Source organism: Mobula hypostoma, chromosome 7, assembly GCF_963921235.1.
Source record: "Mobula hypostoma chromosome 7, sMobHyp1.1, whole genome shotgun sequence".
Classification (NCBI taxonomy): domain Eukaryota; kingdom Metazoa; phylum Chordata; class Chondrichthyes; order Myliobatiformes; family Myliobatidae; genus Mobula; species Mobula hypostoma.
In genome coordinates, this window is record NC_086103.1 from 122,269,648 (window position 1) to 122,293,618 (window position 23,971).

At 40.2% G+C, this 23,971-nt stretch overlaps 1 protein-coding gene across 1 annotated transcript; it reads left to right on the top strand.

The window, feature by feature from the left end:
- Positions 1-19,080: 19,080 nt before the first annotated feature.
- Positions 19,081-23,952, top strand: fzd4 (frizzled class receptor 4). The gene is made up of 2 exons (XM_063053892.1): positions 19,081-19,695; positions 20,617-23,952. The coding sequence occupies exons 1-2, from the start codon at positions 19,441-19,443 to the stop codon at positions 21,946-21,948; spliced, it is 1,587 nt and encodes a 528-aa protein (XP_062909962.1). The 5' UTR covers positions 19,081-19,440; the 3' UTR covers positions 21,949-23,952.
- Positions 23,953-23,971: the final 19 nt, after the last annotated feature.

Here is a 23,971-nt window from a genome sequence, read left to right on the forward strand (position 1 = left end):
GCGCCGCGGAGAACAGGCCAAAGGTCACAACTCTTCTGCCGGAGGTTACTGCAGGTCAAAGCCAGCCGGAGGCTCCCAGCAACGAGGTCGTGGGTGATGGAAGAGCGCGGCTGAATTAGAAGAACATTAGAGAGCAGTTTCCATTTGAACAACGAAATACAACTGTACGGAGCGGAACAGGCTCTTTGGCCCACCATGTTTGCCAAACTAACTGATGATTCTTACAAAACTTACTCTTCCCCACACATTGAATATATCTATCCCTTCACGCGCCTGAGGTTCTTAAGTGCTCTTAGAAACTTTCAGGGAGATCGCATACTACAAGAAACATAGGGTTGTTACAGCAGGTGATTTTAACTTTCTACGTATTGGTTGGGACTCCTATACTGTAAAACGACTAGATGGGATACAGTGTGTGAAATGTGTTCAGGAAAGTTTCCTTAATCAGCACACAGAAGTCCTAATGAAGGAGTGTGCAATACTCGATCTGCTATTTAAAGGTAATAAGACAGGGCAGGTGACAGAAGTTTGTGTCGGGGAGCATTTTGCATCTGCTCTGGTCTGGGTGTTGAGATTCTAAATTAGAGTAAGGCCAGTTTTGACGTTATCAGAAAGGATCTGGCAAGTGTGCATTGCGACAAGTTGTTTTCTGGCAAAAGTGTATTTGGTAAGTGGGAGGCCTTCAAAAGTGAAATTTTGAGGGTATGGAGTTTGTATATGCCTGTCAGAATAAAAGATAAAGATAACATGGTTTTTCAAGAAATATGAAGGCCCTGGTTAAGGAAAAGGCTAGGAGGTACATAGTAGTTAAAGGCAGGTAGGAACATGAGGTGATTATGAAGTATAAGAAATGCAGGAGGACACTTAAGAAAGAAACCTAGAGGCTAAAAGAAGGAATGAGGTTGCACTAGCAAACAAGGTAAAGGAAAATCCTGAGGTATTTTAATATATTATAAGCAAAAGGATTGCAAGGAACAAAATTGGTCCTCTGGAGGATTAGAATGGTAATCCATGTGTGGAGCCAAAAGAGATGGAGAAGATCTTAAATAATATTTTTGCATCTATATTCACTCAGGAGATGAAAACCGGATCTGTAGAAGTGAGACAAAGTGCCATCAACTTCATGGCCCCTATACAGATTACAGAGGAGGAGGTGTTTGCTGTCCCAAGGCAAATTAGAGTGGATTAATCCCCAGGACTTGACAAGGTGTTCCCTCAGACCCCGTGGGAGGCAGAAATTGCAGGGGCTCTAGCAGAGATAGTTAAATCATCCTTAGCAACAGGTGAGCTATCAGAGGACCAGAGAATAGCCAATATTGTTCTGACATTCAAGAAAAACTCAGAAAATAATCCAGGAGATTACAGGCCAGTAAACCCGACATCAGTAGTGGGAAAATTATTGAAAAATATTCTAAGAGACTGGATATATGAGTATTTGGATAGACATGGACTGATTAAGGATAGTCAGCATGGCTTCATGTGTGGTAGGTTATGTCTAACCAATCTTAGAAAGCTTTCGGGGAAGTTACCAGGAAAATTGATGAAGGCAGGCAGGACGTTCTCTACATGGACTTTAGCAAGATCTTTCACAAAATCCCTCATGGGAGGTTGGTCAAGAAAGATCAGTCGCTCAGCATTCAAGATGTGGTAGTAAATTGGGTTAGACATTGGCTTTGTGGGAGAAACCAGAGAGTGGTGGTAGATGGTTGCCTCTCTGACTGGAGACTGTAACTAGTGAAGTGTCACAAGGATTGGTGCTGAATTCACCATCTATATTATTAATCTGGAGGGAAATGTGATTAACTCAGCAAATTTGTGGATGTCAAAAATATTGGGGGTGTAGTGGACAGCGAGAAATGCTATCATGGCTTGCAGTGAGATCTGGACCAGTTGGAAAAATATACTGAAAAATTGCAGATGGAATTTAATGCAGACAAGTGTAAGGTGTTGCACTTCAGTACGACTAATCAGGGTAAGTCTTGCACAGTGAACGGTAGGGCACCAAGGAGTGCAGTAGGATAAAGGCATCTCAAAATACAGGTTCATAATTGATTGAATGTGGCATCACAGGTAGATAGGGTTGCAACAAAAGCTTTTGGCATATTGGCCTTCATAAATCAAGGAATTGAGTACAGGAGATGGGATGTTACGCTCAAGTTGTATAACACATTGCTGAGACCTTATTTGAAGTATTGTGTGCAGCTTTGGTCACCTATCTATAGGAAAGATGTAAGTAAGGTTAAAAGACTACAGAGAAAATTTACAAGGATGTTGCCAGGTCGGGAGGACCTGAGTTGAAAGAAAAGATTGGAAAAAAAAGATTGATTGGACTTTATTCTCTGGAACATAGAGGATTGAGAGGATATTTGTTAGAAGTATACAAAATTGAGAGGTATAGATAGGGTAAATACAAGTAGGCATTTTTCTCTATAGGTTGGATGGGACTACAACCAGAGGTCATGGGTTAAGGGTGATTAAGGGCAATATAAGGGGAAGCTTCTTCACTCGGACGGTCGTGAGAATGTAGAATGAGCTGCCTGCACAAATGGTGCACGTGAGCTCAATTTTAACATTTAAGAGAAGTTTGGATATTTGCATGGGTATGGAAGGCTATGGTCCTGGTGCAGGTTGATGGAAGTAGGCACTTTAAGTGCTCCAGCATGGACTAGATCAGCTGAAAACCTGTTTCTGTACTGTATTTTTCTATAAATTTATGACAATGCTATCTACCTGTTACCAAGTGACCATTGAATCTGATTTTTTATTGTTAAAGTGCACTTATATATTCACCTTGGTAATACTAAAATAGCTGCCTGTGCCTTTAAGAGAAAACAGTGATGTAATTTTTCATGGGTGAAGTAGAACGAAGAGTTGCCATGTTCTAGAAAGGACGACATTTGAATGCTTTTCCCAGGTTTGGTGAGGAAAAGTGAATAATATTTGATTATATCCATGTAAATTACTTTATACTTGTTTGTAAATCTAGAATATCAGTAATTTGACATGCTTTACACGTGGATGCTTTAGGTTTTCGCGAGTAAATTGATCAGTGCTGGATAGCATGATTGTGAAGTTCCTTAATAGGCCTACTAGGTTAATTTTTTTAGTAATTGAACTACAAGGAAATATATTGTCGAAGTTTCTTTGTCTTTCTTTATTGTTTCATGACCAAATGTGAATGTAGCAGAGTAATGTGAATGTGTTAATCTCTGTTTCTGTAGCGTGAGCAAGGAGAACTCATTTCAAGGTCTAGCCTATACGTGTTTGGAAGTTAAGCACGTGTGTGCCAAATGTGAGTATATCTCTTAGTTGAGATGAGATGTATTTATTCATATTTTTGATGTTGTGTATAAAGTACAGGGTTGGTGGGATTCTAATGGTATTGTTTTTTTTAGATTTCCCACTACTGTTTTGGTTCTGTATATTTTGTTTTAATTGTTTTCATACTGCATACGTAACAAAGGTGTGGTCTGAACCTAAACTGAGATTGTTGTAGGGGGAACTGTTTTAATTTATTTTGCCATTTTTATTTTGATACCCCCTTTCTGCAATAAAACATCTAAAACAGATAAAGGAATTTAAGACCCGAAAAGGTATTTGTTGTCCTGTGTGTGTATTTTTCTCCGGGCTACAAAATGCCTCTCCCACAGCCCCTGCATTCCAGGCTCCCACTACTCTGTGTAAAAAGAAACATCTCGTGCTTCTCCATTGTTATTTTAACCCTCTCGTCTTAAATACATGTCCTTTAGTACCAGACATTTCAAACTTGGGCCTGTCCACTCCATCTTTGCCTCAAATAATTTCATAAATATATCAATTTTTCCCCAGCCTCCACTACTTTAGAAAAAAACAGCCCCAGCTTGCCCATGCTCCAAACCAGCAAGCATCCTGATAAATCTCCTGTGCACCCTCTCCAAAGACTCCACATGAGGTTCACCAGATTGAAGACAAAACTCTAAATGTGGTCTAACCAAACATGTAACATATCCTCCTAGCTCGAGAGGAGAAGATGGCGGCGCGAGGCAGCTCGCAGCGGCCACTCCAGTGGTGATGTCTATTATTTGTCAAGTAGGGTGCCATGCACAATCCTGATTTAATGGAGACGGACGTGAGAGCACAGAGGAACATTGGGAGAAACTTCTGAAATGCCTGCTTCACTGCTGCTGCTACTGTGTGGTCCAGAATCTCCAGAGGAGAAGGCCCCGAGTCCTCGGCTTTGCTTGTTGCTCGGTGGCCGGGGTAGGGTTGAAGCGCTCGGCAGAGGATGGTGCTCGGAGAGGCTGTGTCGGAGGGGCTGGTTGGAGGCTCGAAGTTTTCAGATAGAGTCCAATGCTTCCAATGGTGCTGCATTGGCAAGTTGGCGGCGCTTGGAAGTTCATGGCAGGGAGAGTTCCTCCCTTCTGCTGCCCGCGTGAGATGATGAGTGTATCAGGACTTTGTGACTTTTTTTTAACCATGCCCATGGTCTGCTCTTTATCAAATTACGGTATTGCTTTGCACTGTTGTAACTATATGTTACAATTATGTGGTTTTGTCAGTTTTAGTCTTGGTTTGTCCTGTGTTTTCTTGTGATATTACTCTGGAAGAACATTGTATCATTTTTTAATGCATGCATTTCTAAATGACAATAAATGAGGACTGAGTGTCCTCATAATCTGATCTAATCTAATCTTGAACTCAGTGCCTCAACTAATGAAGGAAAGCATATTATATGCTGCCTTTACCACCCTCTCAACCAGTGCAACCACATTTAGGGAGCTATGTACCTGGATGCCATGATCCCTCTGTACATGAACGTGTCCTCCCATCTGTTAGATCTCCCAAAGTGCCGCACATCACACTTAGTCTCATAGAATCAGAGATCAATACAGCACAGATACAGGCCCTTTGGCGCAAAAAGTCCATATCAAACATGGCACCCACTCTGCTAGCCTAATTTCCTGCATATGGGCCACCAAATACTCCAGAAAGTGTCTACAGATGCACAATGGAGAACATTCTAACTGCTTACATCACCATCTGATATGGAGGGGCCACTGCGTAAGATCGGAAAAAGCTGCCAAAGGTTGCAAACTCAGCCAGCTCCATCAAATTTGTAGGCAGAACTGAAAAAGCGTGTGCGAATGAGGAGGCCTACAAACCTGATTTAGCTACACCAGTTCTGTCTGGAGGAATGGAACAAAATTCTAGCAACTTACTGTCAGAAGCTTGTGGAAGGCCACCCAAAGCGTTTGACCCAAGCTAAACAATTTAAAGGCAATGCTACCAAATACTAACAAGGTATATGTAAACTTCTGACCCACTAGGAAAGTGATGAAAGAAATAAAAGCTGAAATAAATCATTCTCTCTACTATTATTCTGACACTTCACATTCTTAAAATAAAGTAGTGATCCTAACTGACCTAAGACAGGGAATGTTTTCTAGGATTAAGTGTCAGGAATTGTGAAAAACTGAGTTTAAATGTATTTGGCTAAGGTGTATGTAAACTTCTGACTTCAACTGTATATTTTTTTATATATATATACACATACACCTATGGAACACCAACCAGAAAAGGATTCCTTTATTCTCACACATTCCCTTCTGCCAGTAGTATCTTTCCCATAATACAATGGGCTGTCGTCTTGTTTAGCAGCGTCATGTGTGGTATCTTGTCAAAGGCCTTCTGAAAATCCAAGGAAACAACATCGACTAACTCCCCTTTGTCTATCTTGTCTGTTATTTTCTCAAATAATTACAAAATCATGTTGAGTTCAGCCTTAAGTACCCTGAAGACTCATCCTTAATAATGGATTCTAAAATCTTGTCAACTACTGTCAGGCTAACTGGTTTATAGTTTCCTGTCTTTTGTCTCCCTCCCTTTTTAAAGAGTGGTGTGACATTTACAATTTTCCACCCTTTGGAATAATTCCAGAATCTAGTGATTCTTGGATGATCACTACTAATACCTCCACAATCTCCTCAGCTTCCTCTTTCAGAACCCTGGGGTGAAGTCCATCTGGTCCAGATGACATATGCATCTACCTTGAGAGATTTCAGCTTTTCAAGCACCTGCTCCCCAGTATAGGTACTACTGTATATAAATGAATCCTTTCCTGGTTGGTGTTCCATAGGTGTTGGGTCTGCTTCATTTCACCTTATAGGTTAACGATCTGGATGATGGCTTTGTGGCCCAGTATGCAAACGATACAAAGGTAGGTGGGCAGGGAGATGGTTTTAAGGAATCAGGGTGTCCACAGAAAGACTTGAACAAATTAGGAGAATGGGAAAATAAGTGGTAGCTGGAATAAAGTGGAGTGTCATGAACAATGGAGGGAAAAATAAAGGCATTGACCATTTTCTAAACAAAGAGCAAATTTAGAAATCAGAGGTGCAAAGGGACTTGGGAGTTCTCTTGTAGGATTCCCTAAAGGTTTGCTTTCAGGTTGAGTTGGTAGTAAGGAAGGCAAATGCAATGTTAACATTCAATTCCAGAGGGCTAGAATATGAAAACTGAGGCTGTATATGGCATTGGTCAGCCTGCACATGGAGTATTGCCAACAGTTTTGGACCCCATAGCCAAGAAAGGATGTGCTGGCTTTGGAGAGAGTCCAGAGCAAGTTTACTGGAATGATCCCAGGAATGAAAGGATTAACATATGAGAAACAATTGGTTGCTCTGGGCCTGCACGCACTGGAGCTTGGAAGAACGAGGAGGTCTCATTAGAACTTACCGAATATTAAAAGGCCTAGAGAGAATGGTTGTGGAGAGGATGTTTCCAATAGTGGGAGAGTTTAGTACCAGAGGGCACAGCCTCAGAATAGAAGGGCATCCCTTTAGAACAAAACTGAGTAGCAATTTCTTTCGCCAGAGAGTAGTGAATCTTTGGAAATGATTGCAACAGACAATTGTGGTGGCCAAGTCATTGGTTATATTGAAAGTGGAAGTTGATAGGTACTTGATTAGTAAGGGCAACAAAGGTGAAGTTCCTTCATTAGGATTAGGTAGAAAAGGAAAATATGTCAGTAGAAATTGTTGAGAGATTGGGGAAGGGTTGGTTAGGACAGAAGGAATATCTCTGAGATGGTGAGCTATAGTAGTCCTAAAGGTAAGCTGTAAACAATCTCACCACTTCCCCTGCAACTTAATACTATATTACTCTTTTCTTAGCATTTTGTGTGTGTTGCTCAAGCTGTCTGGCATCTGCAGAATCTCTTACTTTCTCCCTTTCCCATTATTGACGAATGGTTACCAACCTGAAACTTTAACTGTTGTTTCTTTTCCCACAGATTCAGCTACCTGCCTGCTGAATGTATAATACAACCAAGTAAAGCCAGCATCAATTAATGAGAGGGAAATAGCTCTTCATGAAGCTATTGGAAATTCAAAATTCAAAGGCTCATTTATTATCAAAGCATGTATCCACACACAACTCTGAAATTTGTCTTCTCCAGACAGCCATGAAACAAAGAAAGAAAGTGAAAGTTGTTCAGAGAGAAGTGTCAAACTCACCTCCCTGCACAAAAAAGAACAGCATCCTGATCACCAACCCCCAAAGCACCCTCCACTTGCAAAAAATTGAACAGGAACATTGACCCCCCCCCCAAAAAACACAACCCATGCCCCGCACAAATAACAGAACACAACAGAACATCAACCCACACCCAAACACCTTTCCATCGCAAAACAAAACAGAAAAGGAATAGGCAATAAAAGCACAGAATATAAAATCCATACATCTGAAAAAGTCCACAGTACATAAATACCAGACATCCCACCCTGCAAAAACTCATTTCAGGTAGGTAGCACCAGCAATTTGTGGGAGATTCCTGGAACTTCCGGGAGAGGTGAGATGTCTGCAATATAGTAGCTCCTGAGCAGCTGGCCAGCTAGTTTAAATAATGTTATCTATGCTAATGAACGAATGACACCTGTTAAACTCACCTCAACATGTCTTTTACATTTTAACCCACCATGGGCAATAGAAAAGTCACTGTTGCAAACAGCGCCACAAGCAACACTGTCATTATTTTTGACCCCTATTAGGCAGGGGTACACTTTAGCGTAGTCTAGGGTGACGTACGTTTTTTTGGAACCCTCTGCCATAGCGCTCTCTCACTCCCTCTCTCTCTCTCGTGGTCGCTCTCGCACTCTCTCGCTCGCGCGTTCTCTCGCTTGCTCTCGCTCGCGCACTCTCGCTCACTTTCGCTCTCTCTCTCGTGGTCGCTCTCGCACTCTCTCGCTCGCGTGTTTTCTCACGCTCTCGCTTGCTTTCTCACGCTCTCGCTTGCTTTCTCGCTCGCACGCTCTCTCGCTTGCTTTCTCTCACTCGCGCACTCTCGCTCACTTTCGCTCTCTCTGGTGGTCGCTCTCGCACTCTCTCGCTCGCGCGCTTTCTCACCCTCTCACTTTCTCGCTCGCGCGCTCTCTCGCTTTCGCTCGCGCACTCTCGCTCACTTTCTCTCGCTCTCTCTGGTGGTCACTCTCGCGCTCTCTCTTGCTTTCTCTCTCTCGCTCGCTCGTTCTCAAAACAATTGATTTCCATGATATTGTATATAATTTGCAGGCATCAGGGAGCCACTATTAATATGCGGGAGACTCCCGGAACTTCCGGGAGAGGTGGGATGTCTGAAATACAATAGTCCAATCCATTCACGCAGAATGTTCCACCAACATTCATGGAAAAGAGGGACACCACATGAGGCAGAGAGGCCTACCTGCCTGCCACAGCGAGCCACACAGTGATAGGCCACTCACAGATTCCTTCTCTGGCAGTGATTAAAAGGAAGGCAGTCGACACTGAACTCTCACTCACCTTCCACATTTGCCTCAACGTCTTAATCTTCCTCGATGCTTTAACCGGCAAAATGGAGTCCAACATCAGCTCGCACCCGGTCTCGAAGTTTCTTCACATCAAGACGGCCGAGTACACACTCCCTTCCTGGAATGTTCTCAGAGACAGCAAAGCGCTGGATCACTCAAATTGCAGGCTCTAACAGAACCAGAAACGCATTTAAGGTGAAAAGCAGATGTAAAAGAAATAAAAAAGGCATTTTTATGAGCTCTCCGGACGATGTAGACTGAGAGAGCATTGTACACTGGTGCCATCTTTATTGACAACTAGACAATGGGATGACCCGTTGGGGCACCCTTTGAGAGAAGGGTAGTGCAGTCTGATGTGACCAGAATGAACATTAAATTTCCCTGAATGCTATTGGTATCGCTTTGCTTTGGAAACTGAAGTAGAAAACCTCAGTTTATTAAAGAAGAATGACGCGTAGCAAGGCAAATATAGCTGCTCTTCATTTAACAAAAGACACTTTTGATGGCATCATTTGTGGTTTATCTGCCACCATTGTGCTTCTCGTTGTCATTCTGGAGACATGCCGCCCTTTTATCCCCCGTCTCTTCATCTCTTCTGCTGTTTGTTGTTTGTCTCTGATCCTGGAGACGTGCATGCCTCTCCTCCTCTGTCTCTTCTTCTTTCATCTTTTTTTGTCCTGACTCTTTGATCCTGGAGTCGTGCGGCCCTGGCCTCATCGATTCTTGTTCTCTCCCTCTCCTTGCCACTTCCCGACGACGTTTGGTGTCATCTCTTGACCATAATGTCCCCCTTCCCTTTCCACGCGGCATAATTAGGCTGACCATTTTTTTACCCTAATGCTGGATAGAAGATACGAAGCAGTAACACCAAAGGATGGTGATTATTCTTGATGATGTGGTTGGTGCTCTCCTAAATGGACGTGATATAGTCACCGCTGTCTTTTGAATGCAGCAAAGGGTTTTATGGGTTTCTCGAAGTATGTCATTACAATAAGATTTAATTATCTCTTATTGATGGTGGCAGTTAGATCTGTCCCAATTCTGCACATGCTGATGGTGGGGATTAGCAGAACGTGACCCAGCGAAATAGAGCTGCCCTGCCCTTTTGCTCCGGTAGGTGTCGCTGCTGAGACTGGCCGTGCGCATGCGTCGGGCTGTCGCATCTCGATTTCCATGATGGCCGATCAGGTCTCGGGTTAAAAGGGAGCCTGTTTATTTTGGTGAATGAGCAATTTTATATGAATATATAACCCTGAACTTTGCCTGCATTCTGTAAATTAGCGCATTTTAATTCGATTTAGCCAAAAAGAGTGCTGCTGTAATGCACGGTTTGCGTTAATTGGAGGTCACAAACAGACAAACAGATAGACAGAGCATGAGAGTTTTAGTAGTATATAGATAGATAGATCATGAGAAACCAGTGGATTTAGTGCATTTGGATTTTCTGAAGAATTTTGTTATGGTTCCATGAAAAATGTTGGCAAGTTTAAAGCATATAGAATTGGGAATAACATGTGAGCATAGAAGTCAGTTAACAGATGAGAAGACAAAAAGTATAATGAACAATTTGTAGTCAATGGAGTATTGCAAGCATTGGTGCTTGGGCCCCAACAATATCTGAATGGACGATCAAGTGTCATTCCTTTTTATCTGCTGTGGGAGATTTCAGCAATCATCTTGATAGCAGTGTATGTCTCACTTCAAGCCAGTGTCAAGCAGGTTCTAGATGAACTAAGTGATGTATGCGTTCTGATGCCTTCACATCATTTTGGTGGATTTTCACCAGGCCACCTTGAAAAAGTTTCTAAATCATTATTATGAACAAATCATTTGTTCTACCAAAGGAAAGAACACACTGGATCACTGTTACACCACCATCAAGAGCGCTTTCGTGCTATCCCACACCCACACTTTAGAAAGTCTGATCAACTGGCTGTACTTCTATTCCCTGAGTATAAGCAGAGACTGCAGACTGCAGCACCAGCAGTGAGGACCAAGAAGGTATGGACAAGGGAGGTGCATGAGTGCTTGCAGAACCCCTTTGGATCGGTAGACTGGTCTGCCTTCAGGGATTCATATTCGAGTCTGAATGAGTATGCCACAATTGTCCCCAACTTCATTAAAAGCTGCTATGATAAGAGTTATGAGAACATACTGTACATACCCAAATCGAAAGCCATGGATGAACCAGGAGATTCATAGTATGCTGAGGGCTAGATCTGTGGCATTCTAGTCTAGCGACCCGGGTCTGTACAAGAAAACCAGATACAACTTGGGGAGAGCTATCTCTGGAGCAAAAGAATAATTCCAAATGAGGTTGGATGTGGAATCAGACGTATGTCAACTCTGGCAGGGTTTGTAGTCCATTACTTCCTATAAAGCAAAACCTAACCATACACAGCAGTGATGTGTCACTCCCAGATAAGCTCAACAACTTCTATGCTTGCTTTGAAAGGGAGAATAAAACTACCACTATGAAGATCCTTGCAGCACCTGGAGACCTTGTGATCTCTGTCTCGGAGGCTGACATCAGGCTGTCTTCAAGAGGGTGAACACATACAAGGCGACAGGCTCTGATGGAGTACCTGATAGGGCTCTGAAAACCCATGTACACCAACTGGTGGGGATGTTCAAAGACAAATTCAACCTCTCATTGCTACATTTGGAAGTTTCCACGTGCTCAGAAGGGCAACAGTTAAACCAGTTCCCAAGAAGAGCAGGGTGAGTTGCCTTAATGACTGTCATCCAGTGGCACTCACATCTATGGTGATGAAGTGCTTTGAGAGGTTGATTATTGGCTAGAATTAACTCTTGACTCAGCAAGGACCTAGACCCACTGCAATTTGCCTATAACCACAAAAGATCCACGGTATACCTCCCTCTGCAACTGGACCTTTGACTTCCTAACCAGAAGACTACAATCTGTGCGGATCAGAAATGACATCTCTACCTCGCTGACAATCAACACTGGTGCACCTCAGGGATGTTTGCTTAGCCCACTGCTCTACTCTCTTCACACCCATGACTGTGTGGCTAGGCACAACACAAATGCCATCTATAAATTTACTGTCAATATAACCATTGTTGGCAGAATTTCAGATGATGACAAGAGGGCATACATGAGCGAGATATATCAGCTAGTTGAGTGGTGTCACAGCATTAACTTTGCACTCAACATCAGTGAGAGCAAAGAACTGATTGTGAACTTCAGAAAGAATACAACAAGGGAACACACACCTGTCCTCTTCAAGGGATCAGAAGTGGAAAGAGTGAGCAGTTTCGAGTTCCTTTGTCTCAATATCTGTGAGGATCTAACCTGGAATGAACATATTGATGCAGTCTCAAAGAAGACAAAACAGCAGTTATAATGAGTTTGAGGAGAGTTGGGATGTCTCAAAAAACACTCACAAATTTCTACTGGTGTATCATGGAGAGCATTCTAACTGGCTGCATCACTGTCTATTATAGGGTGGGGGGAGTGCTACTGCAGACAATCAAAGTAAGCTGCAGAGGTTGTAAACTTAGTCAGTTCCACTATGGCACTAGCCTCCGTAGTATCCAGGACACCTTCAAGGAGCGATGCCTCAAAAAGGTGGCGCCCATGATTAAGGAGCCCATCACTCAGGTCATGCCCTGTTTTCATTGCTACCATCAGAGAAGAGGTACAGAAGCCTGAAGGCACACACTCAATGATTCAGGAATAACTTCTTCACCTCTGGCATCAGATTTCAGAATAGACATTGAATCCATCAGCACTACCTCACTACTTCTTTATTTCTATTTTTGCACTTCTATTTAATTTAACTATTTAATATATATAATTCACAGTTTTTATTATTGTGTATTGCATCGTACTGCTGCCAAAAAGACAAATTTCACAACATATACTGGTGATATTAAACCTGATTCTTATTCTGATCAACATATTAGCTGGGATTGGTTGCAAGTGTAACATTTGCAAATTTGCTGATGACAAGAAATTAAATAGGCTTGTGAATACTGATGAAATTGCAAAGAGGTTTTAAATTGAAATATAGGTGGGCAAGCTAAGTGAAATCACAAATGAAACTCAATGTCAAAAAATGTGATTTATCCACAGTGGTAGAAAAAGTGGAAATACTATTTTTTTACAAGTACTGAGAGAATGAGAAATGCTGGCATGCTTTTATATACAAATTGCTAATAGTTAATGTAAAAGTGAAATAGTAATGAAAGGGCAAATGTAAAAAGAATTTGAGTGCAAGTAAAGATGCAACTATATCAGTCTTTAGTGAGTTCATGCCTGGGATTTTTTTCTACAGTTTTGGTCTCATTACCTAAATAAGTGCAGTGAAGATTCACCAGCCTGGTTCCTAATGGTTAGTTTCTCAATGAGGAGAGTTTGAGTAAGCTTCTTGTCCCTATAGTTAAAAAGAATGAGGTAACCTTATTGAAATGTAAAAAGTTCTGAGGCTTCAACAGGGGAGATGTGAAGAGGATGTTTCTTCAGTTTGTGTGGGGGAGGGTTCTTGAACTAAAGAGTTTCTCTACCCCAGTCTCAAACTAAGGGTTAGAATATTTAATAGTGAACTGAGAAGAAATTCCCTCACTCAAAGGGTAATGAACCTATGTGATTCATTCCCCCAGGGGTCTGTGATGTTTCAGTCAATGAATACACTTAAATAGAGATTGATAGATTTCTGGACATTAAATGAATAAAAGGATATGGGGACAGAGTAAGAAAGAAGGGTTTGACATAAAAGGTCTTGTTGAAAGGCAGAACTTTAAAAATGGCTGTTTCTTAAGTTCTGCTCATTTCCTCATTAATATCTCATGAATTTTCATGTGTACTTGAAGACAGAACTTTATAGTCCTAACTTCGTGAAAAAATATGACTCATTTTTGTCAAAAACTCCATGTGACCTTGGCTTCTTTAATTCTGCCAGGGTATGTATAGAGTTAAAAACTCTGTTCTTAGAAATCTAGCTCTGTAACCAGCCACAACTGTGAAACAGTTGGTCAAAGTGGAACATAAATAGAAAGAGAAAAAAATAAGTCTTTCAATTCAAATGCAAGCATCTAGTGTGATTCGTTTAAATATGTTAATAGAACTCTTTACATTTGAAAATGATGAATTAAATCATCCTACTCTTACAGTAGTAGAATTGAAAGGGCGAGATGTAATGGTAACCTTCAGCTAAACCAGTGTCTATTGAAGGTCAAATCATAATGCATTAAGGAGAATGTAGATAATTACAAGAGGGAGAAAGATATACTTTATAAATATGTATGAAATATCTTTTCAACAGCAGAAGAGAGAGGAATATCAAAGGAATATTATCAAAACTGCCCTTCACCATCTTTATTCATCTTGGATTCCTTTACTGTGTCAAAACTCTGTAGATCCCTATTTAGCAGCATTTTGTGATGCAATAACTCAAAATTGTGACACCAGCCATTATCATAGAGCAGCTAATAATGGTCAATAAACATGGTTTAGCCAACATTTTCCATTTCCCATTGGCTGGTTAAGTTATCACAAAGAAGACTGCTTGATTTTGATTTAATATCATTGTTTAAGTTAATAAAGTACCAATCAATTGCATTGAAAGATGCAAAATAAGGTCATAAGAGAGCGAGTGCGACAGTGGTGCTGTAGATAATCTGGCTTTTTCATGGCTTCAGTGAACCGAGCTTGGTTCTGACCCTGAATGCCTTCTGACTGGAGCTTGTGTAATATCCCTGTCTGCTGTGCTCAAGTTTCTGCAGGAAACCTAATGACCTGCTATTTCTTCGACTGATTGCCTGTTGGATGCCGGTGAGAGAACCTGGAGTCCAAAGTGGATACATGAGAGAATAGGTTATAAAGAAATAAGTGAAACCTCGATGGGCCTAATGCTGTTAGCCCATGTCACCGGGGAGAAAAGAAACAGATACAATGAATGAGGAGAAAAGAACTAAAGCTGCAGAAACAGAAGTGATTCTGCAGATGCTAAAAATTTTCAGCAACACACACAAAATGCTGGAGCAAGTCAGGCAGCATTAATGGCGGTGATTAAACAGTCAACACTTCGATCTGTGCCTCTTCATCAGGACTGGAAGGGAAGGGGGCAGAAGCCAGAATAAGTCGTTGTTGGGGGGGTGGCGACAGGAAAAATTACAAATTGGAAGGTGATAGGAGAAACAAGATGAGGGGGAAAGTGGGTGGGTGGGGGAGGTTTGAAGTAAGAAGTTGGGAGGTGATAGGTGGAAGAGATGAAGAGCTGAATTGTGGTCTCATTGTAGCAGTAGAAGAGGCCATGGACCAACATGTTGGAATGGGAATGAAAAGTCATATAGAAGTGGGTGGCCACCAAGAAACCTCACCTTTTGCTGCAGATGAAGCAAAAGGTTTCCCCCAATCTACATCAGATCTCACTGACATAGAGGAAACTGCACTGGGAGTACTAGATACACTAGGTGATCCTGAACTGTCACCTCACCTGAAAGGCCTGTTTGGGCCCATAAATGGTGGTGATGGAGAAGTTTTAGGGCAGGTGTAGCACTTGTCAGACTTGCAGGGATGACTGCTAGGAGGGAGATTAGTGGCGAAGAATGAATTGCCAAGGGAGCCACATAAAGAGTAATCTCTATGGAAAGTGAAGAGTCGGAGAGGGTAGGGAAGTGTGCTTAATGGTAGAATCCCCTTGTAGATTGTGGAAGTTACAGAGAATGATGAGCTAGATCTGGAGGCTTGCAGAGTAGTAAATGACGATAAGGGGAATCTTATCCCTATTACGTTGGGGACAGGCAAGAATTGGGCTAGAGCAGATGTGTGGGAAATAGAGAAGATATGGGTGAGGGCAGCATCAATGGCAATGGAAGGAAATCCCTGCTTTCTGAACAAAAAAAATGAAGATATTTAGGATTTTTGGAATGGAAAGCCTTATCCTGAGAACAAATGAGGCGGGGAACTGAGAGGAGAGAATAGCATTCTGATAAGGGACACACTGGGAAGAAGTATAGTCAGGATAACTGGGAGCCAGTGAGCTTGTAATTGAGGTCAGTAGATAATCTGTCCCAGGCATGGAGACAGAGAGATCAACAAAGGGGAGAGAGGCATGAGAGATGAACTGCGTAAATCTAAGGGCAGGGTGGAAATTGGAGGTAAAGTTGATGAAATTGGCACCAATGCAGTAGCCAATGTAGCAGATAAAAAAGTGGGAGGCTTTTGTAGTGTAGGCTTTGGCAGTGGAAATTCCACATAGCCAACGGAAAGGCAGGCATAGCTGGAGCCCATGCCTTGTCCGTTCATCCCTTCCCACTGATCCGATGAAGAGTCTTGGCCTGAAACTCAACTATTTATTCCCCTCTGTAGATGCTGCCTGACTTGCTGAGTACCTCCAGCATTTTGTGTGCTATAGTCAAGATTTTCAGCACCTGTGGAATCTTTTGCATTTATGATTTTCAGCATTTTTCGTTTTTATTTTTGACTTATAGCATCTGTACTTTTTATTTGGATTCTTTTAAAAAACTCTTTTTATATACCTCAATCTTCCAAATAAAATCCGATTTAGCACAATTTGAGAAGGTGATCTTATTGTAGTTATTGTATTAAATATATCAATGTAGGCTTTAAATGGGTATTAAATAAAATGATTAGTCCAGGATTCATCATGGAGGCACTCTATTCAGGACATTCCACCACGCTAACTACATTCTCATCATATCAAAAATTATTTCCTTTCTTCCTTTCCAGTGAGTATTTTGTTGGTTGTGTACGCATCCCATTAACCGTTTCGAAATTCCTTTCTATGAGCAATTATTGGCGCAAAATCCAATGGACGCTAAGACCCTGTAGAAACCATTCATCATCAAATGAATAAACCAAAAAGTTCTGTTTTGCAGGCTAATAGCGCATCATAATATCTCAGATGCTGGAAATCATATAATATGACAACACAATTCAATTTGCATCTACTTAGCAGATTGTTAAAAAATGTGTAAAAGGTTTTCAGAATCTGACCCCTGATGAGTGACAGACGGATAAACGACCAGTTAATGACACACATCCCACTATTCGTCTGTTTGTGTGCAATTAGAGTCAGTAATTATGAAAGATAGGCCAAAGCCTAGAATTACATTCATGGAGGGCAGACATTCACCAGACTGGAATGTAACTGACTCTGCTCACAGTGTTTGTGTTTTGATAACAAATGCCTAAGAAATACTTCAGTTCTAAAAAAAAACTTGCACACACATGCTAAGTTGCTAAAGAGTCAGCTGGTTTAACATTGTAATTATTAATTTATATGTCGAATATCCCTTTAACTTTCGAACCTACAGCATGTAAATTCCTAAAAAGCACATATCTATATAAAATGTGTTGAAAATAACGATGGAGGCCTTTTGATCGCTTCTGCCCTGAAACAGACACTTTTTCTTCAATACTTTGTTAAATTTTAATTGTCAGACTGTGGGAATTAAAACCACGAAATTAATCGTCAAATATCTATTGTGTATACACAATTGGATTAAATGGAGGAAAAATATTTGTTTAATTTCATACCCGATTCCAGGTGTTTTTTGTTCTCTCTATTGTGACTTATTTTGAAATTCGAGCCTTCATTATAGAGCGTCACAGTAAATTGAATGACCCTAGAAATAACTGCTGGAAACTAATTAGAGAGCATCTCATAAATCATTGTAAGATTCATTATGTAGATCAATGCTGCATTACACAAAAACACATTATAAATTAAATGCCCGGGAATGGCTTTGTAAACTGATGAGATGTTTATTTTATTTTGCAAATTGATTTTTTCACATAAACTAAATTACTCTTCAGCACCAGTGTGTGTGAGAGTGGTAAAAAGCAAGGATAAATCTGGGATTATAGTTACAGTACTAAGTACACATTTGCTCGGATAGTCGTGATTTAATATTGTAACTATTTTCTTTTCGCAAGTTGCTTTTATAGCTTCTCCATCTGCCATTCATTAAAGGAAGCAATTGCATTATTATTGTGTTCTTCGTCATAAAGTGAAAAATCCGCGACAAGGTCCCTCATTTTAAAACCCGTTTGGATCAGTAATGTTTATACGTTGTGCTGAGAACCACAATGTTTTCTTGATTAATCTGGCCCACTTGTACTGCTTTGGAGACGGGAGATGACTTATAACTTCTTAGGCGCAAGAGACCGCAGATTCTGGAACCTAAAGCAACAAATGATGTGATGGAGGAGCTCAGAGGGTCGAGCAGCACCGGAGGAGGGGGAGGGGTGAGAGAGAGGAAGGAATTGTAGGTTGAGATCCTGCATTGGTAGTCTAACAATAACAGTGGTAATTACCTACCAACTGTAAACTAAGCTGCACACACAAAATGCTGGAGGAACTCTGCAGGCCGGGTGGCATCTGTGGAAAAGAGTAAAGTCAACGTTTTGGGTCGAGGTATTTTGTGTGTGTTGCTTGGATTTCCAGGATCTGCAGATTTGCTTTTGTTTGTAACTAAAGTGTGAGTGTTTTCCTTAACAAAGGTAAAATTCGCGGGCAACCATTCAAAAATGGGATTTTTTTTTATAAAAAGAGAGGAAATGGTGTATATATTCACAGGTTAATGACAGTTTGAAGATTATCGCCCGAAACAAGACTCTTATTTTTCGTATACTGTACTGCCTGTTCTACAGTGGTTTTGAAATCTCCTGCTTTTACTATTGAATTTTCTTTCTTTTTTTTAAATTAATTTCTACATGGAACAAAAAACCCACCAACAAAAAGGAGATTTATACAGTGCAACTATTGGTTTTCAAAGTGATGCATTGTAACGCAATGCATTTTAGTGAATTGGAGTACAGTAATTTTAAACTCTTCTATATTCATTGGAGAATGAATAGTTTATTTGATCATCTTTGGATATGAAGTTGTAAAGGACCACTGAATTTGGGATAGAAACAACAAACTAGAGAGAATCTGTCCAAAACCAGATACCGTAAAGCCTGTTTAAAGTGACTGCATCACGTCTATTCATTCTGACTTGAACGCGGGCACATATATCTAGAGGGCCAGGGTTTTCCTCAAGATGCCTGTACGAAATGAATATGTAATTTAATTTTGCATCCTCACTCGCACCTGTCATTCGTATTCGAGAGAATGAAATGGGCGACGAATAAAGCCACAGCTTCATCGGCTTTCGGATGGGATAGGGCGGGTCTTACCTCTCCGTATTGGTTCTCGGCTCTTCGACCGAAGTTCAGACTCAACCTAAAGTGATCGTCGGACCCGCCTTCCAGCCCTGATTTGACTGGCAGTTGAATCGGAAATTTGCACAGGGAGTGGAGATTTCAGATGTCAATTTCAGCGTTTCGCTCCACCGTGTTAGGTTGGAAAAGATTTCTTTTTAACCTTCAGTAGGGACGGCAGTAAGATGTGTGTTCGTTTGGATTTGCGAAATCAGTGGTTTCGGCTGAGTTTTGTTATCATTGTATTCGACGATGCTGAATGTTATCGATAGAATAGCGAGAAATGTCGTTGAGCAAGATCAAGTATTAAACTGACTTACAACGATCTGACTGATGAGAGAAACAAGTGGGTCAATGTACCATACATTTTACCAGAGTTATGTTTATAGCTTTTAAAGATTCTCTACGGCAGAATTAGGAAGTCCCGGTAATTGTAAGGAAATGAATTGGATTTTGGTCTTGGACTTCGTAGTACTTTGCTTCGTAACCTTTCAACGTAAGCTGAGAACTGTGGACGCATATGGGGACGAAGACGATCGGAGATGCGATCCCATCAAAATATCAATGTGCCAGGATTTGGGATATAATGTGACTAAAATGCCGAATCCAGTGGGTCACGAGTTGCAAACAGACGCTGAGTTGCAGTTACAAACTTTTACACCTTTGATTCAATATGGCTGTTCAAGTCAACTACAGGTTTGTAGCATTGGATTTCACTTAATTTATAATTTGCCCTTTGAGTCACTGTTCCCATTACCAGATCTCGGCACATTTATTGAATTTACTTAATGTGCGTCCGTGCATTGATAAACAGCGTTCACTCGCGGAAAAGACGCATGGGCGTAAAAATGTGGATTGCTCATGTAAATCGTGGTAATTACGTCCTAAAATACAATGATGTTGGGTCCGACCTCATTTCAAATGGCGCGTAGCGTTAAGCAGAATGTCCACTGCAGTTTTTAAAAAAAATGTTCATCAAATTATATTATATCACAGGAATAAAAATTATTTTCATGCAGAAAAGAGAACGAATGAAAATGCTAATGCGAATTCAGTATGTCTTCTAAAATATTTAAAAATAAAATCCTATTTTAGAGATAAGCTACATACCTTATAGAATTTCAAGTGTATCTTCCGCCTGCTAGTTGAGAGGCAGTTTTATAATTGCGTTGGACAAGCATCCGAAGATTTCTAGATGCAGGTCAGATAATAACGTACCTACTATACATACAGTAAGTTTCAGTATTAAAACTTTGTATTGAAAGCGCACCCATGGTGTCTTTGCGGTGTAAATACTTTGAGGTTTACTGATAAGGTTAGTATTTCACACTCTTTGTTCAAATGGCATTTGATTTATTCAATTGACATGCGTCCTGCAAACCAAATTAAGTGATATGATTAACCTTTCAGTTTGATAATTTAGGAAAATATCAAGTAAAATATTGACAATTAGAGTAAACTCTCTATCTTTCACAGACCATGGCTAAAATTTACAAAGAAACACGTAATTAATTGAATGATTTGTAAATGTCCTGGCATTATTGGTAATGGAATTAAGTCGAGACTGGCGTTTTATTTATTATTACTATTATCGACCGATTTTCTTTTTTTTTGTAGTTTTTTCTGTGTTCCGTTTATGTGCCGATGTGCACGGAGAAAATCGACATCCCGATCGGACCGTGTGGCAGTATGTGCCATTCTGTGAAGCGGAGATGTGAACCTGTACTGAACGAATTCGGTTTCAACTGGCCCGACGCTTTAAACTGCAGCAAATTTCCACCACAGAACGATCATAACCACATGTGCATGGAAGGGCCTGGAGACGAAGACATCCCCTATCACACCAGCAAAACTTCCATCTCAGCGGAAGAAGAGTGCCAAAATATGGGCAACGACTTGCACCAGTACATCTGGGTCAAGAGAAGTCTTACTTGCGCCCTGAAGTGTGGCTACGATGTCGGTTTGTACAGTAGATCTGCCAAAGAATTCACTGATATTTGGATGGCAGTTTGGGCCAGTCTGTGTTTTTTATCAACAGCTTTCACAGTCCTGACATTCCTAATCGATTCTTCTCGATTTTCATACCCAGAACGCCCTATCATCTTTCTCAGTATGTGCTACAACATTTATAGCATTGCCTATATAGTTAGGCTCACAATGGGCAGAGAACGTATATCTTGTGATTTCGAGGACGCCGCTGAACCTGTGCTAATTCAAGAAGGTCTCAAAAATACTGGATGTGCTATTGTTTTCCTACTGATGTACTTTTTTGGGATGGCGAGCTCCATCTGGTGGGTAATCTTGACACTGACTTGGTTCTTAGCCGCTGGTCTCAAGTGGGGACACGAGGCAATAGAGATGCACAGTTCCTACTTCCACATTGCAGCCTGGGCCATCCCAGCGGTAAAAACCATCGTCATTCTGATCATGCGCCTAGTGGATGCCGATGAACTCACTGGGTTGTGCTATGTTGGAAACCAGAACATCGATGCCATCACTGGGTTTGTGGTAGCACCTTTATTCACATACCTAGTTATAGGAACGTTGTTCATTGCAGCTGGTCTTGTGGCTTTATTCAAAATTAGATCTAATCTTCAGAAAGATGGGACCAAAACAGATAAGCTTGAAAGGCTAATGGTAAAAATTGGGGTCTTTTCTGTTTTGTATACAGTCCCAGCTACCTGTGTCATTGCTTGTTATTTTTATGAGATATCAAACTGGAATCGCTTTAAGCATTCAGCGGATGACTCGAATACAGCAGTAGAGATGTTAAAAATATTCATGTCTTTATTGGTGGGCATCACTTCTGGCATGTGGATTTGGTCTGCAAAGACATTACATACTTGGCAAAAGTGTTCAAACAAACTTGTGAGTTCAGGACAAACAAAGCGAGATAAACGTGGAGATGCCTGGGTTAAACCAGCAAAAGGCAATGAAACTGTTGTGTAAATGTGTAAAATGTTGCAGGAAGCAAAGAGCAATGTCCCTTCTCTGGGTTTACATAAGTTGCATTTTGAAACATTACAAATGAAATTTGTCTTTTTTGTCATATTGTGCAGCATTTTTAGAAAGTTCAGAGTACATTAAGAATCTCCTAAAGTGCCTAAGAACATCGATTCATAATTTTAGGAAAATTTTAAAGTAACACTAATGAAAATATTTCCTAATTCTACAACCTCAAAGGGTGTAACTACTTGGTCCAAGACTTGATCATGCTTTCAAAGTTTAATATTGTATATATTAGGTGATGAATTTGAACTTGTGAAACACAAAATGTAAGCCAAAAGGAGGATTTACAAGAAGCTTTAGACAAACAATGACATGCTCTTTAAACATTGCAGTGTCTACATGGATACACTTCAGTTAAAGAGTCCCACTACCATTTACATCGATGGTAATTATTGTACACTGGAAATATAGACCAAAATATGATTGAATACAACCAACAGTCTAGCATTGTGCACTATACCCAATCCTTGCATGTATTGAAATGGACCGTTACTTGCTAACACCTCTGTACAATAAGTCTGCCTTGTTGCTTTATATGTGCATTAAAAGTTGTTTAAAAGCACTATAAACACAACAGGCAGATGTTTGTGTATAAATGTTGGTCAATGAATGCCCAAGTGTTTAAAATCCTCAGTGCCTTATATGTGCAGAATGACTACAAAGTCTTTCATTCATGGCAAAATTAATGAAAGATGTTTCCTGCCTTTTACCATAAATGCCTGTACAAAGATCAATCATGATTAATATTTTGAGGATTGTTAGCATTGTGCCTATAAAAGTAAAGCTATGAAGTGACTATTAAGGACTTAGTAATCTAATAATGGTACACGTACAATACAAAAATCTTTGACAATGGAAATCCACAAATTAAAACTGTACTGGAAATACTGCACCATCACAATACCAAGGAAAACGAATTGGATTTTAGTGGGAAACCATTAGCTTGAATTGTCATAATTTGTTTCTCATTAGTTTTATGTTACCAGCTTTCTGCATTTGATACAATTCCATACATTTGAATGGAAGCAAAGTAAAACCAGGAAGAGTCTTTTCTATTACATGGGAGAGGAACAATATGCATCTTGGTATGGCTTGAATAAGTTTAATGTTGCTTATTACCTTTTTACATAATGCCTAATCCCAGTAAATCTGCATTGGTTTCTATCTGTCTATAAATATTCAGAGTTGAATGTCCCATCATTTGACATAAATAAATGGTATGTGTTGTTATTGCCAGTTTATTTTGAAAATACCTTGAAAAGTTACCATTCAAGGATTTGACCAGACTGAAAAGTAGAAAATCAAATCTACTATGTAGAGGGAATCAAGAAAATTATCTTCTATTGATTAAAATCAGAAAAGGCGATTCAAATGGAGTTTTACTGAATTTTTATTGTATTTTAACTCTATGGGCTGACTACAGTCAATTTTGAATCTGATTTGTTTGTTTTTATCCTTGGACAATGATCTTACAAGAAATAAGTGAAATACTGCTTCACTATAATTGTGCAGTATTTTCAAAGGAGAACAATACTCTTTGGAAGTGTTAGTTACTTATTACTGTGTATCTACAGTACATCTCCAACTCACAATGAATGTGTACACAGAATTCTGTATCTGATAAACATTTTGAGTTTATCATTGATTTTTCTACACTTGTTTTGTCAATGCCCTTGAAAACATTGTTTGCATAGTGCAGATGAATCCCACATTATTGGAGGGAGGGAGGGCCACTTGCATTACCAGATGAAGCCCAAGACATTATAGCGTTAAACAGTTTTCAAATGTTCGAAAATGCTCTGTCATCTGTAAATATATGCAATGTAAATTTCTAATTTATCTTTGTAAAAACTCGCCTCCGTATTTAAAATACAAGAAGTAAAACAAAATTTTTTTGTAATTGCTGTGAATTTCATGTATTTCAAAATAAAAATATTAACATTTTATAGCTTTTTATAACATT

What these genes read in the sequence shown, in the direction of transcription:
- fzd4 (XM_063053892.1), top strand. Translation starts at nt 19,441, where the DNA reads ATGAATTGGATTTTGGTCTTGGACTTCGTAGTACTTTGCTTCGTAACC. An exon ending in GCTGTTCAAGTCAACTACAG is followed by an intron (nt 19,696 to 20,616) that starts GTTTGTAGCATT and finishes TTTTTTTTGTAG; the next exon opens with TTTTTTCTGTGTTCCGTTTA.